This window comes from Ambystoma mexicanum, chromosome 3q, assembly GCF_040938575.1.
Source record: "Ambystoma mexicanum isolate Mex_15411 chromosome 3q, UKY_AmexF1_1, whole genome shotgun sequence".
NCBI classification, from domain to species: Eukaryota; Metazoa; Chordata; class Amphibia; order Caudata; family Ambystomatidae; genus Ambystoma; species Ambystoma mexicanum.
The window spans coordinates 809,518,030-809,534,561 of NC_090926.1; the positions used below are offsets into that span (position 1 = coordinate 809,518,030).

Sequence of the window (16,532 nt, forward strand, 5' to 3'; positions counted from 1 at the left end):
TGAGAAAGGTTGAAAAATTGCTCAGATTATCTCTAAGATGCTCCACCAGCACCGATAGCAGAGCCGCCTTATAGTAGATCTGTAAATCAGGAAAAACAACCCCCCCCCCTCACAATCCTGGGGAAATGTTAACATCTATTGTTAAATTCGGAGAACTTTGTTCTGCCAAATGAACCGGGCCAGCAGGAACTTCCGTTCTTGTAGATATACCTCAGAGACCCCTGTGGGCAGGTTCGAAAAGAGGTACAGCAGACGGGGAAAAACATTCATCTTAACAGAGACCATCCTCCCATACCACAAGAGCTTCCGGGGAGCCCATCTCAAATCCTTCCTCAGTGTTGCAAGCATTGGGGTATAGTTCAAGGAAAACAGCGTCTTAAAACCCCTAGGAATCTGCAGTCAAAGTATGCAAGTCCTACCTTTTCAACTCTCATCCCCTTAAACTGTAGCCTCTCCTCCAACAGGAGCCCTCCCAACCGGATTGGCAGAATACAAGATTTATGCACATTAATCTTAAGCAGCGAAAAATGCCGAAAGTCCTAATCAGAGACAAACTCTGGTACAGAGAAGTGAATATCTACTAAATATGCCACGATATCATCAGCGAATAGGTACAACTTAAAGGATGTCCCTACACACTTAATACTCTTAATCTTCGAATTTGCATGGACCACTATTGCCACGGGCTCTAGGGACATGACAAAGTAGGGGCGAGATGTGACAACCCTGCCTCGTCCCACTGATCAACGGGAACGAAGCAGTCAGGATCCCATGAACCTGCACCCGGGCCATCGGGGAACCATAAAGTGCAGCAAGCCACTGCCGCATGTGTGGCCTGAATCTAAAGTTCTCCAGGACCTGGAACATATACTGCCATTCGAATACCTTTTCTGAGTCCAATGAAAGCACCGCAGCATCCACATCTGTCCCATGCGCCACATGCATCAAGTCAATGGTCTTCCTTTTGTTATCAGAAACCAGTCGTCCCCGAATAAAACCAACATGGTCCCCGTGAATCAGTGTTGGGAGATATCCCTCGAGCCTCCATCCCAGTAATCTAGCTAGTATCTTCACATCTGTATTAAGGGGCGATAAATGCCTATATGAGGAACACTCCTCTGGATATTTTGCCAACTTATGGATAACCACAATGATGGTACTTAACATGGAATCTGGTAGAACTTCACCCTCCAAGACCTTATTAAAAACCTTGGCCAGGTGAGGGGCCAGGAGAGACCTAAACATCTTGCAGAAATTAACAGAGAATCCATCATCTCCCGGAGAAGTACCTGACTTCAATCCCCGGATCGTGAGGGCCACCTACTCTGGGGTAATCGGGTCATCCATGCTGTCCACGGCAAGGTCAGATAAACCCGGCATGTGCAAAGAGCCAAGGAATCGTGACAGCTCGGAGTCTCTGGAGAACTTCCGGCGCATACAGCGCCTCATAGAACTTCCAAAACTCCTCTCCTATCGCCCCTGGGTCAAAGAGGTACCTTCCCTCTAGGCTTTTAATTTTATTGACCATGATAGATATCCGGCTTCCCATAAGCGTCAAGCCAAAATTGTATCCGCCCTGTCTCCCTTCTCGTGATATTTCTGTTTCAAGAAAGTTAACTTCTTTTCGGTATTCTGCATCAATAAACCCTTCAACAGTGATTTATAAAGGCACAGCTGGGCTGCCCGTTGTGGGTTCTGTCCACCCTGTGGGATGTTTTTACCCATGCATCCAAGCCCTACCATAAAACTGTGCATTACTGGCATTGAAAACATCATGATGGCCAGAACTCCCCAGAGAGTGCACAGGGAAAACATGAAGAATAGGCTGCCACCCATTTTTGCCTATGTTGTGAGCACAGGAGGGCACTGCCTAAAACCACCATTGGGCTACACACACAGTAGCCTGAAACCATTGGGAATGGCAATGCTGATTGCCAAAAGCAACCCAGAACTGTAGGGAATTCATTTTCTTAATGTCAAAAATGGATGCAATACTGGTGCTCACCACTATCAGAAAGCCAGCGTTTTAAGACCACCAGACTTTTGTGTAAAACTGAACAAATTAACCCAAACCAGGCCAAGGAAAGACTTGCTAAGAGGTGGATACAATGTAAAACTATATTCTGAAATGACTTGAAGGAAGTAATTATTTAATGTATATATAAAAAATAGCTGGGGATGTCAGCAGCTTAAGTGAATTTGGGTTTAAAGCCACTAAAATCGAAATGTTTAGAATAAATGAGTGACCTACTTGTGAATGTCACATAGGTTGCAATTGTTTAAATGTCATAGTTTTGAACTTAGAATCAGCATTCTAGCTGCATGTGCAAATATTGTCAGTGTGATTTGAATGTAGAAAACTGGGAACTAAAGGGACATTTAGCTGAAGCCTGGCTGAAGAGAGTGAATTCTGCCCGGCAACTACCCCTGACAGGAGTGAAACCTGTTCAGCCACTCTTCCCAGGCCTGGCTGCATTCTGCTGCCCCTGCCAAAAGGAGATGACACCTCTCTGATTGAGTTAGGGGAGTGGCACCTGGGGACTACAGGAAACTAAACAAAGCACTGTCACTGGCTCAGGCAAATGTTATATTGGGGGGGGGCGTAAAATGGCTTCCTCTTGGGAGAAACTGGGAGGGGCAGTACCTGTGAGGGCAAGCTGAGCTTGGGGGAAGTGGATAAAACAGAAATTCCACCATGTGCTTTGGAAAACCACACCCCTTTGGGGCCAGAGCATGATTTTAAAAAGATGGATAATTCACAGTGCAGACTTGTCAACATTATATAAATAACAATCATTCTTATGATTTTTCTGTGCACATTTTAAGAGGTGTTAGGACCCTGTGGTATGTTCTTGGGGATAGTAGCGGAAAAAAGGGTTGTTACTCCAAATGTATGCATGTTACAAATCTGACACTTTATCATCTGAAACCCATATCCCTGGTGCACATCTGTGTAAAATCTGGAAAGGTTTAGAGGTCGTTATCTGGATGAAAAGGGGAGAATTCTGTCATAGGTGGACACGACATCGTACAAAGACAGGGATCGGATGGTTTGGTGCTACAGAAAATATGTCAACTGGACCTATAATATTAGAAAAATGGTACATAGATAAATATGTATTTGGGTCAGAAATAGATTTGTGTGCAATTTGACAAGGGGAGGTTCCTCTGACCATAAAACCTACAGCATCACTCTGACACTCCATTTCTTTCCCCCAATCAAGGGAGAGAGGAAAGCTTGGCCAATGATAAGTGAGAGGGGCAGGCTTAGCTAGGCCCAGGCACACACCCATTTTCAAAACACATAAAAGGAACATTGAAACCCAGGTAGAGACATTCACTTTCCACTTTCTTGCGGGACGCTTTGTCGGGAGACTTCAGACTTCACATCCAGAGATCCAGACTTAAAATCCATCAATCTCCAGAGGCCAGAAATTAACTCCAGAATTTGTAGCAGAGAGGCCTGAATCCACAAGCTGAATCCTCTTCAGCAGGCCTCAAAACCAACCAAACTATTCAACGGGCGAGCTGTTTAAATTCTTTGCCAAGAACTTTTGCAAGAACCTGTAGCAGTATCCAGAAAGCAGTGCTGTATTCGGAACTGCTAGCAGAAGCGATAACAGAACCAGAGACCCAGAGACCAGATCGCTGTGAAGAACCGCTAGCAGAAGTCCAGCCAATCCTGACCCGATCGGTGACGAAGTCGCATTCCTGTCCAAAATCTAGTGTGAGTACCCAAGCTAGCACTGTGCCAAAACCAATCTCTTAGTTTAAAATAATCTAATCCAAACTATTTTAGCCTATTAGAACTGCCTCCTAGAATCGTGTCATTCTGTCATCTTTAAAACTGAAAACTGTCATCTGTCATTCTGAGCTTTAAAATTTAAAATCCGAGAAACTACCTTTACTAAATCGTCCGTATCTCCGGAACCGTTTGGGCTAGGAGCGAGTTTTAACTGTCATCTTAAAGCCAATATTCTAAGCTTTCCAACGAGCCTAGAACTTCCTACTCCTTATAGTGCCTCTGTAATTGCGCTCTACACACACGACTACATTTTCCGCGATTCCACATTTTGCTCAATTTCAGCCACGTGTAAAAATATTTGTCCTTGCTTTCCTTGCTGAAATTCGTGTGCAACCTGACAATCATTCATAGAGCATTGCTAAAGTGATCCTGAATTAATTCAAGTAGCTGTCACCCACCCTGAACCTCTATAGGGAATTAAAAGCCTTTTTAGCATATTTTTCACTTAATTGCAACCACATAAAAGGATTTTGCCTGTGTTTAAAACTCCTACCTGTTTTCCTCTAAGCTTGCTAGGGGGGGAACTTAATTATATTTGATTGCATTCCTGAGAACTGTGTGCTGTCCTCCCATCTCTTTACCTTGCATAGAGGGGGGGGGTGAATTGTCATAAACATTAATTTATTATAAAAGTGTGATGTATATATATATTGTTTAATTTTCAAATAAACCTTTTAAATTTGCAAAACAAACCTACTTCTTGGCTCAGCGGGGTCGGGGGAATTCTGAGAGAGGGGTGTTATATAAGGGTTGTCATCCAGAGTAAATGAACTGGACATAAAAATACATCAATAAGGGCTTCCATCAGCATCCCAGACTAGGCATTGACTTAGCTGTAGTGTTGAATTGAAGTCGCTTACAACCCACACTAGCACACTCTGGGTAAGGTTTCTCTATCTTAGAGCGTAGTTCCACCCATTTCCTTTGTCTCTCTTGCTTCGTCTGCACAGCCAGCCCAATCAACACCCTCCTGATTGTAGCCTTGAACCCTTCCCATACAAACTGAGGACTGGTATCCCCCCGCCCCTCCGTCGTTAACCTCAAAGTATTCCTTAATATGGGTCAGAAGCATCTCGGCTACCGCTTTGTCCTTCAGCAGCAGATCACTGCATAGCCACCTCCCCAGGGGTTAAAGTGCCCACCCCTCACCAAATACCACCCGAACCATGTCGTGATCCGACCACAGAACCAGGGGCACTGTGACAGAGTTGACAAACATCTTCAAGGCAGTATCCACCAGAACTATGTTGATTCTGCAGTAATAAAAAGTATAGGGGGGCTCCTCATCTGCTTTCAACGTTAGAGCGCCAGTAACCCCTAGGTCAGCGTCGATGCCGTGGAAGTTCTTGGATTGTGAACACTCAGCACAAGAACCGCCCAGGTCCCTTCCTGGTCGTTTCTTATCTCTGCGGGTCAAGGACCATGTTGAAGTCACCCCTGATTATTAGTTGACCATCTATGAACAATTTTAATTGTTCTTTGAGCTAGCACAAAACAAAATCTAGCCCCGGGTACTGCAGAGTACTCTAAACTATAAGTCATGGACACCACCACTATGACTACCCCTCTCCTCTTGACATGGATGGAGGACTGAAATACCTCCTCAATTAACCTAGGCTTCAACCCCTTAGAAACTACCCTGGTTCAACAGGTTTTCTGCAAGAGAAGCAGGTCAAGCTTAGTTCGCTTGAATTCTCTGAGAATGAGAGACTGCTTAAGTAGGAGAGTTTAAACCCTGAACGATGAGAGACCCCAACCCAGATCAATATTCACATCAGCCAGTAGCTTGCTTTGGATTGCCAATAATGGTCACACCTCAAAATCTGTCCGTTCACCAAACAAAACATGTCTTCCACAGAACGCAAACCCCACAGTTCCCAAGCTCCCCTATCGTATAACAAGCTTCGACCTCCCCGTATACAGTCACTCCCCCCAACCAACTGTCCAGTTCCACCAAGTTACCATCACTGGCTTTGGACCGAACCACCAAATGAAGCATGCTCCACCGGGCCTTACTAATTACCTACAACCTCCAAAGAGCCCCAACCCTCCTCTCCCCACCACCACACTGCTGCTGCCCCGAAAGACCACATGTCTGCACGTTAACAGCCAAAAACAAAAGAACATTGAACCTCCTCCCCTTCCGCTCCCCCAGTTCTAGCTCCATGGTTTACCACACACTGTAACAAACACAACGCCAATCAAAAACACTGAGCGCAGCCCTCCAACCCCCCCAAAACTCTCTTTGCCACCTTGCCCAGCAGCTAAATCAGGTAAATTCTTCCCCACAAACTGTCAAGTTAGGTCAATCAGCAAAACAAATCGCCATAAAGGCTAGGACCTTTCACAAATCACCCCTCGGAGGGGGGAAGGGTGGGAGTTTGGGGGATCGGGTATTCAATTTTTTAAATATTCTGGAACATGGCATTCTATGCCGCCTGCTCCCTTTAACCTTTTGGAACCTGTCAACCTGAGCACCATCCTTCTCCTGGGGCGGCTCGCCCAAGGACCCATCAGCTCACCCATGTCCCTCTGGATGTCGTCCTCCGTTACCAACCTATATTTGTGATTGTCATAGTCAAAAGAAATGGAAAAATAGGAACGTCCAGCGATAGTGGACCCCCTTTCCCATTGAGCCATCAGGTGAGGGAGACACACATTCGCCACCTCGCAAGTGTGATGGCCGACAGGTCCTGAAAAACAGTGATCTTAAGAGTCACCCAAAGACACCGGCCCCTCTTTCCTGTCCTTAGCTAGGATCCTTGTTTTCTCTTCATAGTAGTGGAAATGGGCCAATACCGATCTCTGGCACCTGCCCCATCAAGCTCCCCTCATCCTCCTGCACGTGTGCTCGGTCAATAGTAGGTTCAGCCATGGAATCTCCACCAAAAAAAAGCTTAAGAACCTCATGGATGATCCTTTTAATATCTCTTTCCGTTTCCCCCGCCTTCTCCGGAATCCCAAAGAACGGGAGGTTGTTCAGCCTTTCACGGTTCTCAAAATCAACCATTCTGAGTGTCATCTCCGATTCCCCCCTTTCAAGTTCGGAAAGCAGCATGCTGACGTGTAGTTCCATCCTGTCCAGTGTGGTTTGATTAAGTTCTGCAATCTGTCATTGATTTTGTCCACACGTTTCCCCAGGGTGTCCATCTTGATCCCGACTTCAGCACGCTTTACTCGTATCTCCTCCAGCAGTGTGCAATGTCTTTTTTAGTTGACACTGGGTCAGCGTCCAACTTTGCCATTACGGTTCTCAAAATCAACCATTCTGAGTGTCATCTCAGATTCCCCCCCTTTCAAGTTCGGAAAGCAGCATGCTGACGTGTAGTTCCATCCTGTCCAGTGTGGTTTGATTAAGTTCTGCAATCTGTCATTGATTTTGTCCACACGTTTCCCCAGGGTGTCCATCTTGATCCCGATTTCAGCACGCTTTACTTGTATCTCCTCCAGCAGTGTGCAATGTCTTTTTTAGTTGACACTGGGTCAGCGTCCAACTTTGCCATTATCGCAAAACCCACTTCTGGCCTCAGTGTGAACTCCCAAATTGAAATCTCTGAAGAGAAGACTTCCAGTCCATCAGAGAGACAATGCCCAAAGACCCTCAGTAAATCAGCCTGCGTCCCCTGCAGTGGCCCCGCACAAGAGGTAGCCGGAGCACTGAGAGGCCCACAATCCATCTGGGCCAGATGCTCCCCCAGATACCAGGACTTCCTTGCACGCCCCGGGCCCCTGAGGCTATACCCTCTGCAAACTGCATGCTCCTGAGCAGGGGAAACCCAGAAGAGCCGAATACAATAGCCAAAACTGAGCAGATCAGGAGAGCATTGAAATCCAACCAGACGGGTGTCTGCCTCACTCCTCCAGCAATGTACTGGGCACACCACCACTCCATCCAATCACTGGCCCATCCCCTGCCCCACCAATGGCCAAGTGCGTGGCAAGACGAAGTAGGAAGGCCTTTTCTGATCCAGCCCCTCACCCCCACTCACCTTACAGCAGAAATCCTGGGGATTCAGGACTACGCAAACGCTCCTCTCCCAAGTCAAACATAGCTCTGTTCCCCTGGAGGGGCCTTAATTCAGTGGCTGTACACTGGTTTCTGATCTCCTGAAGTCTCTGATAACATCTTGTCTGCCCTCCCTCTGGGCTACCCTGCAGCGAGACTACAGGGCCTCATCCACTGCCTGGGGCCCCAATCGGTCAATCCCCACAACTCAAGGCTACTTCGTTGTAGTCCTGGGCACCAAGCCTTCACTCCATCACTGCTGCAGTGAGGAGAGACTTCAAGCACCTTCTGAGCCTAGCTCCCTGCTATGTCACTGGCCCACCAGGGCATCTGCTACTTCACACTGTGGCGGGTAAGGGGCAGCGGCCTACACCCACTCACCAAGCTGCTCACCTTAGGAAGTGCTGTGCCACCCTCTACAGGCCTCCATTAGCCTTCGCAGTCTACAGGATTTCAAATAGGCTCGATGACAAGCATCAAGGGCTTCACGCCAGTGTCCTCCCGCTCAGTATTGTTTCAGGTGCTGTCCGTACACCAGAGGCTCCAAGGTCCTGTGCAGCAACGTCAGGAGACCCCTCAGTGTTAAGATGGATTCCTAAACTCTAGTTTAGTGGAACAGGGGAACCTTCTGGACAAGCCAGACCAATCTAGGTAGCTTGGCTGGCGGTCAAGACTAAGTCTCATGAGGGGTGACAGTGATTGGAAGCCCACAATGAGCACACACAGTAACGAAACACAGATTACTCTTAGACAAGTGTATATCAAAAATATCTATATATTTATTGTCAGACGGACCAATTGACACAAACTTTAGTTATATGAAAACATTTACCACACAATTCCGATATTAAATAATATATATACAGTACATTTTCTAATGCTACAAAGTAGTAACACAGCCACAACCTGTAGGAAAAAAGGGTGAGTTACTACACTAGGAGTCGTTCCCTAACTTTCGCGGTCCAGCCCTAAGAAGTGGGGAACCTTGTGCTCAACAGTACAGTTGCGAGTAATAACGCACAATCTCGCATGTAGTATTCTTGAGGGAGCTGTAGCGAGTCAAGAAGGGGCTTGAGGTGATGAAGAATTGGTTCCCACTATTCAAGTAGGGTCTGCCTAAGTAGGGACCTTCCAAAAGGTAGAAATGGCTAGGGAGGGCAGGCTAACCCAGCCAAAAAGCGAATCCCCTTTTAGGGATATTCATGCGTAAAAGAGATCGTTGTGCCAGGGGCCAACCGGTAAGTATTGCAAGTACTCACTGACCCCCGGCACAGTCTCGGCCAAACTTTGCCAGTTTAGTCGTGGTTGCTAGTAGGTTTGAGTCCTGCAGTTTCACGGTGCTCTTGCTCTCAGCGGCTGCAGGATAGAACGGTTGTCTGTGACGGGACAGTTGCCTTTTCTCAGCTTCCGAAGGAGATACAAAGAATGTTCTGTGCTGTAGGCTTCCGGGCACAGAAGGGCAGGTCAGCAAGGCACTGCAGCGACCATCACCAACAGGTAGTGACGCAGCAATCACTGATGTGTGAGGCGTAACACACACTCCTAATTTGCGACCCAGAGGAGCTAGCCCTATGTAATTTGGCAGGAGAGGGCACAGGCCCACAAGCAAGCAATGCCCCAAGTCCCAGGCTTCAATTCAAGACGGCACCGATTCTGCAATATACCCTGAGGTAGAGCTGAACAGTTCACTGTATGGCCCAGGAATACTTCCAAAAGGGCTCCTTCGGTGGGTAAGCAGGGGGTGCCGAGAGTAGTTGTACCCACTACTCCAAAGGGGGTGAAGCGGCCTTGCAGGCCTGCTTGATCGATGAAGAAAACAGGGGTTTGACAGGACAGCAAAGGACTCAGGGTGCCAAACCTTCCAATGCGTCTCTGGCGGTTCCACAAGTCAGTTTCTTTGTTGCCGGAAACTGGACTCCTTCTGTAGTTCAGAGAGAATTCAGCTAATCGACCTGGAATGGATGCAGAGCCCCTTCTCGTTAGCTTTGTGCCAAAATCAAGGACTTCCAATCGAAGATCTGCTCTCATGCAGGCATCCCAGTCGTGGGCCAATCACGACCCACAGTGGTTCCAGGCATTCAGGCACTCCAGAAATCCTGGCACCAGTAGTGTGGATTGGGACTAGACAGTCCCAACCCGCTTCCTGTTCACACACAAGTGGCATGCAGAAGCCTGCAAAAGAGATCGTTTTTTGCAGGAGGCTGCATGCCCAAATAAGGAAAACCCAGGTCACTCGACCTGGGGGAAGGCAAAGGACAAAAATGGCTGTTGGACAGAACAAAAGTCCCTGTGGCTCAGCCATTTTCGGACCTGGCCACAGTCTTGAACCAAACGCGGTAAACGCAATTTGATCTTGTAAAAAGAAGTAAAACGCTAATAAAAAAGTTACTTCTGCCACCAGTTCATCCTAGGCACACTTATACCATCAACAGAAAATCCTTTGAGGGTGTCTAGGACATAAAACAAAAAGGACCCCAGCGCACAGTACTGGAATGTACATTGTGCACTGTTAAAAAGTTACCAAGAAATGGCAATTTAGTCGAAGACTAAAGGAAACTTAGTTTCCCAGTACTGACAGTCTGAAGGCCGTGTCAGTTTCCCCATAACAAATGCGCAAAAGCCCAGGGGAGTGCAGCTGAAAGCTGTGCTCCACTGGAAAAAGTCAGGATAGGATAGCCAAACAGAAAAAAAACGTTTTGGGGGTCCACAAATGGAGGGAAAATTATACATTGATGACATCATTCCTAACACTCAAGGGCTAGGGGGGGCCACAGGAAAGCATGAAACTAGCCTGAATCTTCACTTGTGCAGCCCCGGCGGGCTACAGGGAGACACAAGTCCACTGCACCTCCCACTGCTCATAGGCCTTGCAATGCAGGTCCTCATTGCTGCGTCTATTCCCGCAACCAAGTGCTCACAAGAGCCAGGAATCCGCACTGGGGTGCACTCCACCTTACGCACACTGGGGGATGGGGGGTCAGAGCTGGCCTTTCCGGGAGGGGTATAGAGCGGGGAGACTCTCGCCTTAGACGCTGCATACTCAGAGGTCCACGTTTAGGCTGCTGCCATCAATGTGCGCTGTGGTGGCCTTCCACCGAAATGGGTTTTACCACTCATATAAGCCTCACCTAATAGTTCTTCACATGTAGGGGATCTTGTTTTCCTTGTGGGATACAGGAAACTGTGTTCCAGCATATTAAAGAGAAGACAAATATTGGAAAGAAACATTAGCATTGCTGGTAATGTTTCTTTATTTGTCACTATGGTTTTTCAATGCAAAAAATATTGTGTGATCATGTTCATGTGTTGAGTTTATTTCCCATAGGTCAAGCATATAATATATGTTACTCAACCTGCAGGGCTAGCAGAAGAGGCCTGTATCTCAAATCCATCTATGTGTTTTGGGGTGGCAGGACCATGCTCAACTTTCTGGATGAGTGTCTGTCTCGAGAGCCTCTGGTTCTCACTACAGATGCCAGCCTAAAGGGATGGGGGTAGCCACATGCTACCAGTCAACCCTGGGAACATAAAACCTTGGATCTTTGAAATTGAGTAACTGTCTTCTTTTCCAAGAGCTGCCACCAGTAGCTACTAGGAACATAAGGGGTACGCTCTGTCGCATCTACATGAAAACATGACAAAGTGTAACATAAATGACAGGGGAAGAGGGGTACACAATTCTGGGATTTGTCAAAGAAAATTGATCATGTAGGTCAGAGGTCTGCAACCTTTGACTTAAAAGATGTTTTTGATAACTCCCTTCAGCACAGTCAAAGGTAAGTGATCAAGGGAGTTATATGACGAAACATAAGGAGAGCATTAGAGTGCAGATGCCTGATCTAGGTTATAGAAATCGTATGTCCCAGTGGGCATTTCACTTATCAGGAGTGCAGTGTTCAAGCAGACACCCCTACCCAGCATACCTCCGTCTCTTTGCAACCAGAGAAACCGTCCTTCTCCCAAACTGTACAGTTGTTATGGTATTTCCCACCTTATCCCCTTTTGCTTGGGTATTGATCAAGATAGGGAAGGAGGGAGCATTGATGTCCCTGGTTTCTCAGTTGTGTAAACAAAAATAGTGGCTGTCTCCTTTTCGCCATTTGGCACAAGGATGGCAACAGGGTCAGGGTGGTTGAGCCAAGGCAAGCACCTCTTGTTCAAATCCTAATGAGCTGTAGCCAGATTCCCACAGGTTTTGAGTAGAGCTTTCCCATCGGGACTCTGGAAAGGATCTTTTTGTTAGTGCTTTCTCATGTTGGACTTGTGGATTCCAAAAGCTGGCCGCCCAAATAGTGGAGGTTGCAGTTTCAAGTTGTATGGTTGTCTTCCCAGGTAAACGCTGCTCCTCTGGATTGAACTTTGTATCAAGACAAATAATTCGTATTGGGCTTTATCCGGTTCTGCCTGAGAAGTAAGTGCAAACGCTGGGCTGATAGTGCCAAGTTATATGGTCATTTAATGATTCGTAAACAACTGTAGAAAAATATCATTACCCTTTTCACTGCGCCTAATGTCTGCCTGCATTGAAGATCTATGGTATCGAGTGCCATCTAGTGGTTCTGCATTTGCATTATGTTTGTACTATTTCCTGTCCTTTCCCTCACCCGGCATTCATAGTACCAACATCTGACTTATAAATAACTCTTTACGGGGGATACCCCCCCAATCTCCCTTCCCTCTTCTACCCCTGAAGCCTCCAATAATCCTTCCCTTTTATACTTATTTTTACTAAACTCTAAGTAAACATGTTTTTAAAATAAAATTCCATCCTACAAATCTTAACTTCTATGTGCACTTCGATAGTCAAACCTCGATTCAATTCATTTTACCCTCGTCATTTAAGAAATGTCTTATAATTACACCTCTATTAATGACTTTATTTTTTCCAGCAACGTGGTCACTGTAAAGCCATAATCTTATATATCCCAGTCAAATACCACAAACATTATTCCGTAAAAATATAATCTAGCTGCAGAACCTCCCATTTGGTCTTTAAACAGAGATAGTTGATTAGCCCATCCCCACAATGCAGTTCTACTGTTCCCATAACATGTTTAAAAGTTGAATCCAACCAGTGGTGTTACTAGTATCCAAAACAAGAGGTTACCTGCATAAAGAAAACATACGTACATGATGCATCAATGCCCCTGATGAAAGTAGGAACTTGCAGCAAAACACTGGTAGGCACACCCTTAATGAATTCTAGAATGTGGGGCTAGTCAATGAAAACAAGACTTAAGCAATAAACCCTGAGATGGGGGCATTACTGGGTAAGGCAATGCCCCAGGCCCTTTGTTACCCCCATCGACAGGTTAATTTCTACTAGCATCCTGGCATGTAACAGCATTATGCTAAGATTTTTTTTCAAGTTGAGAAATGGCAAACCCACCGTTTCTTAGCTTGAAAAAAACTACAATCCAAGATGGCCACCATTAAAGCGGGAGAAGGGAGCGGCAGGTAAGGGGAGCAGGGCTGGGGGTGAGTTAAATATGTGGAAAAGGGTGGTTGGGGAAGGGGACGCAGGGGCACACTAACCTCTGTCCCAGCGGGTGACGGTGGCAGCCTCCAGCTCCAAGGTGGCTTGGAGCGGGGGCAGTGGAGTATTTAGGCTTTCTGATGCCCTAGGCCCAAATATGTACACCCCCCCCCAACTTTACTCCACCTCTGCCAGACTCTGCACCTTCACCATATTCCGCCCCTTCAACCAACTCTGTCTGCATTGTCCAAACTATGCCCCTACACCCCCATTTTGTCCCCCATTTTGGCTCTATAACATTATAAGGATGTTTTTAAGAATGCATGGATTGGAAAATGTATTGCTTCCCCTCTATTCATTCAAGCCTGTCATCTTCTATATTATGTTAGTTGAAAGAGTGTTTTCAGATCTCTGCTGCTCAAGATTTGAAGACAGCAGTGTTTTCTACAGTTGAATGCACTAGAGATAATTGTTACAGCTAATATCTACTTTTGGTAAGGTCTGAAAACAAACTTTTAGAGAACGCAAAGAACATCAGCTGTCTGTCAAATGGACCCAAGTGAGAGAAGGCTGGAACGAGGAATTTCTGTTACTATGCGAATGTTTCTCTCACATATTGCCTGCTGTTACTCTAGGAGAAGCAACTAGACTGGTCTTTAATATTAATGCAACAAAACTAAATTTCTACATCTGGTCTTGTCAAATCGTAAGTTTACATATGAAATATATGCAAGTGGTACAGGCACAGCTTATAAAAATGTTGAATAAAATTAACTCAAACCCCTTCTCATGGTTGCAGCTCTTGTGTTAGCAGGGGGCAACATGGAAATAAGGCAAGTTACCTGCTGCAGCTGATGTACCACCAATCCCTTGAGCTGGAATGACATTAAAATATGACAATCACAAGTGAAGTTTGTAAACTTTGCCTGGGTATAGACACCTCAGAGTAAAGACAGTTGGATAAGGTCCTTGGAATCTTTCGCTGTGAATTCTCATGATGGAGTAATGGACAAGGGCGTACCTGAACATTCAAGTGTGGGAAGCAACAGCATTCCTTGTAGCTGCACAATAGCAGACACCTTTTATAAAAAAAATGAAGTGGTACATACTGTTTACATCATTGCTGTTTGTGTTATTGTTCAACACTCCAAGAGTAAAACTGAGCAATGGATCGGGCATCCCAGCACAATATTACCTTTGTGGGTGTGGTTTAGGGTATGGGTATTGCCAGCTTGCGTCTAAGGTAATTTAAATGTTTGCTAACTCTGCATAGTTGGTTGACTGTACAATGCATAGATGTGTGGGTATAGATATAGATGTCCAGCTGTTGTTTGAAGTACTGTTTCACAGTAAAAGTCCTACCTTGCATTTAAAATATAATGCATGTAAAGATTACTTATAAACATCACAGTTACGCATTGTATGACATACTTTGTAGTTGGTTCTCCTGGTAATAATGAGTGTGCAGCAGAATGTCATCAAAGACACATGTTAAACCCAGCAGGGGTGTCTTTTGCCTGCTTAGCACTGTGCAGTTTCTGTAAAGATGCCTGAATGGATATCTATACGAGAAACCTTTACAGCTGTAAAACATTGTGTACCATTGACACACAGTATTTGTTTTCACCCTTCTATAGCTTTGGGTATCCTTTCACAGGTTTCTTGATGCACTTGCGAATTCAGATTTACTCTTCACCATTTTAACTTCTCTATGATCCATTTCAAGCTTGCACCTTTTGGGTGGCCACAGATTTCTGAAATGTGGGCCTGGGAGCGTGGGGGGGGATTAGTGCTGGCTTCCTTCTGAAAATCATTTTAGTGCCACCTGTGCTTGACTTAAGCATATGCATGTGTTCAATATTGTAAAATGATGCATCATTTTTAACCTTTCCTTTTCTGAAGAAAAAACCTTAATTTTTGCAACTGTTTAAACAATGACAAATAGCTTTATATCGGTCATATATGTCTAAGAGTTGTATGACTGAATCACTAACACCTAAAGCATGCTGGGTTTGTTATGCATTTCCTTTTTTACATTTTTATAAACAAACATCACCCCAACAGTAAAGCTTTTGTAATTATCAAGCATATGTACAGGTTCGGCCATGAAAGACTTTACCTGTCAGAGTGGAATGACTGCTAACAGCTCACAATTACTCATAGTGCTGTGGATCAGCCAGACTCAGAAAAACAAAATTGGCTTTACATTTAAAAAATGGTAAATTGAAAATAAACTGCAATAAAATGCTGCCCGTCTGGCAATCTGCCACCCTAGGCCTGGGCCTAGGGCCTTGTTATAAATAAGTCTATGACAGGGGTTTTACCTTTTGGTAAAACCCCTGTTCTGAGCTTTTTGATTGGCTGGGAGGCCACCACTCCCGCCCTGGCTGGGTGCTACTGTAAAGTAGCAGGTAAAAAAGTGAAAAGTTACAAGCATACTGACTTGGAGCTGCACTTTACAGCTTTTGGTCTCACAATCAGCTAATAGTTGGTGCTCACAAACCTGCTTCGTCTTCTATCATGGCTCCTTGATCTTCGGTGATCCTGTGCCTTGCTTTTCCCATCAGATGTTCTGCTTGAATGTAGAGTGCGTGATCCACTTTTTTTCCTCCTTTCCCGATCATGAGTCTTTTCTTTTTCCTCCTCTTCTCTACATCTTTTTCTCTCCTTCTCTACTCTTTCACGGTCTTTTTCTTCTTTTTCCTTCCTAAACCTATCATCACGTTCAGGTTCTTCAGTTCTTTTATTTAGTTTTACCTATTAAAAAGCAAGTAAGCAACAATTTAAATATATGATCATTTCATAATTTGATAGTAATATATTGGATACTCGGTTTAGACCATTAAATGGAATAGTCACACATCTCTGTTGCAATAGCTACCACATTTTCTTTTAAATCAGAACGGAATGTGAGGATATTGTGGTAGGTCAGGAAACGGAGAAAGAGGCAATGTTATCTGAACACTTCTTTATTCTTTCTTTTAATGAAAGCAAGGCCTAAGCTATCCAGTGAAATTGAGCTAACAGTACCATGAAGCGCCCCAGAAGCGACTGTTCAAAAACCAACAATTTTGGTGTCCTGGACGTGTAGATGTCGGCACCAGAAATTTGAGGCCTGAAGAGCGGTGACTGCAGCATTGTAATCGAGCTCGGATACTCCGCAGCGTTGCACATTGTGCGACTCGCCCTCATGCCACTAACACAGTCACTGGCAGGCGACCATGTGGGTGGGCCTGTGTTCGCTG

General features: G+C 45.4%; 1 protein-coding gene across 2 annotated transcripts in view; it reads right to left on the minus strand.

The window, feature by feature from the left end:
* The window catches only part of LUC7L3 (LUC7 like 3 pre-mRNA splicing factor), a 986,884-nt gene that overhangs the window by 143,076 nt on the left and 827,276 nt on the right, over nucleotides 1-16,532 (minus strand). For both annotated transcript variants that reach the window (XM_069654911.1, XM_069654912.1), the window contains one exon: nucleotides 15,791-16,044. In XM_069654911.1, the coding sequence (XP_069511012.1) occupies nucleotides 15,791-16,044 (254 nt within the window). The remainder of the gene's footprint in view (nucleotides 1-15,790; nucleotides 16,045-16,532) is intronic.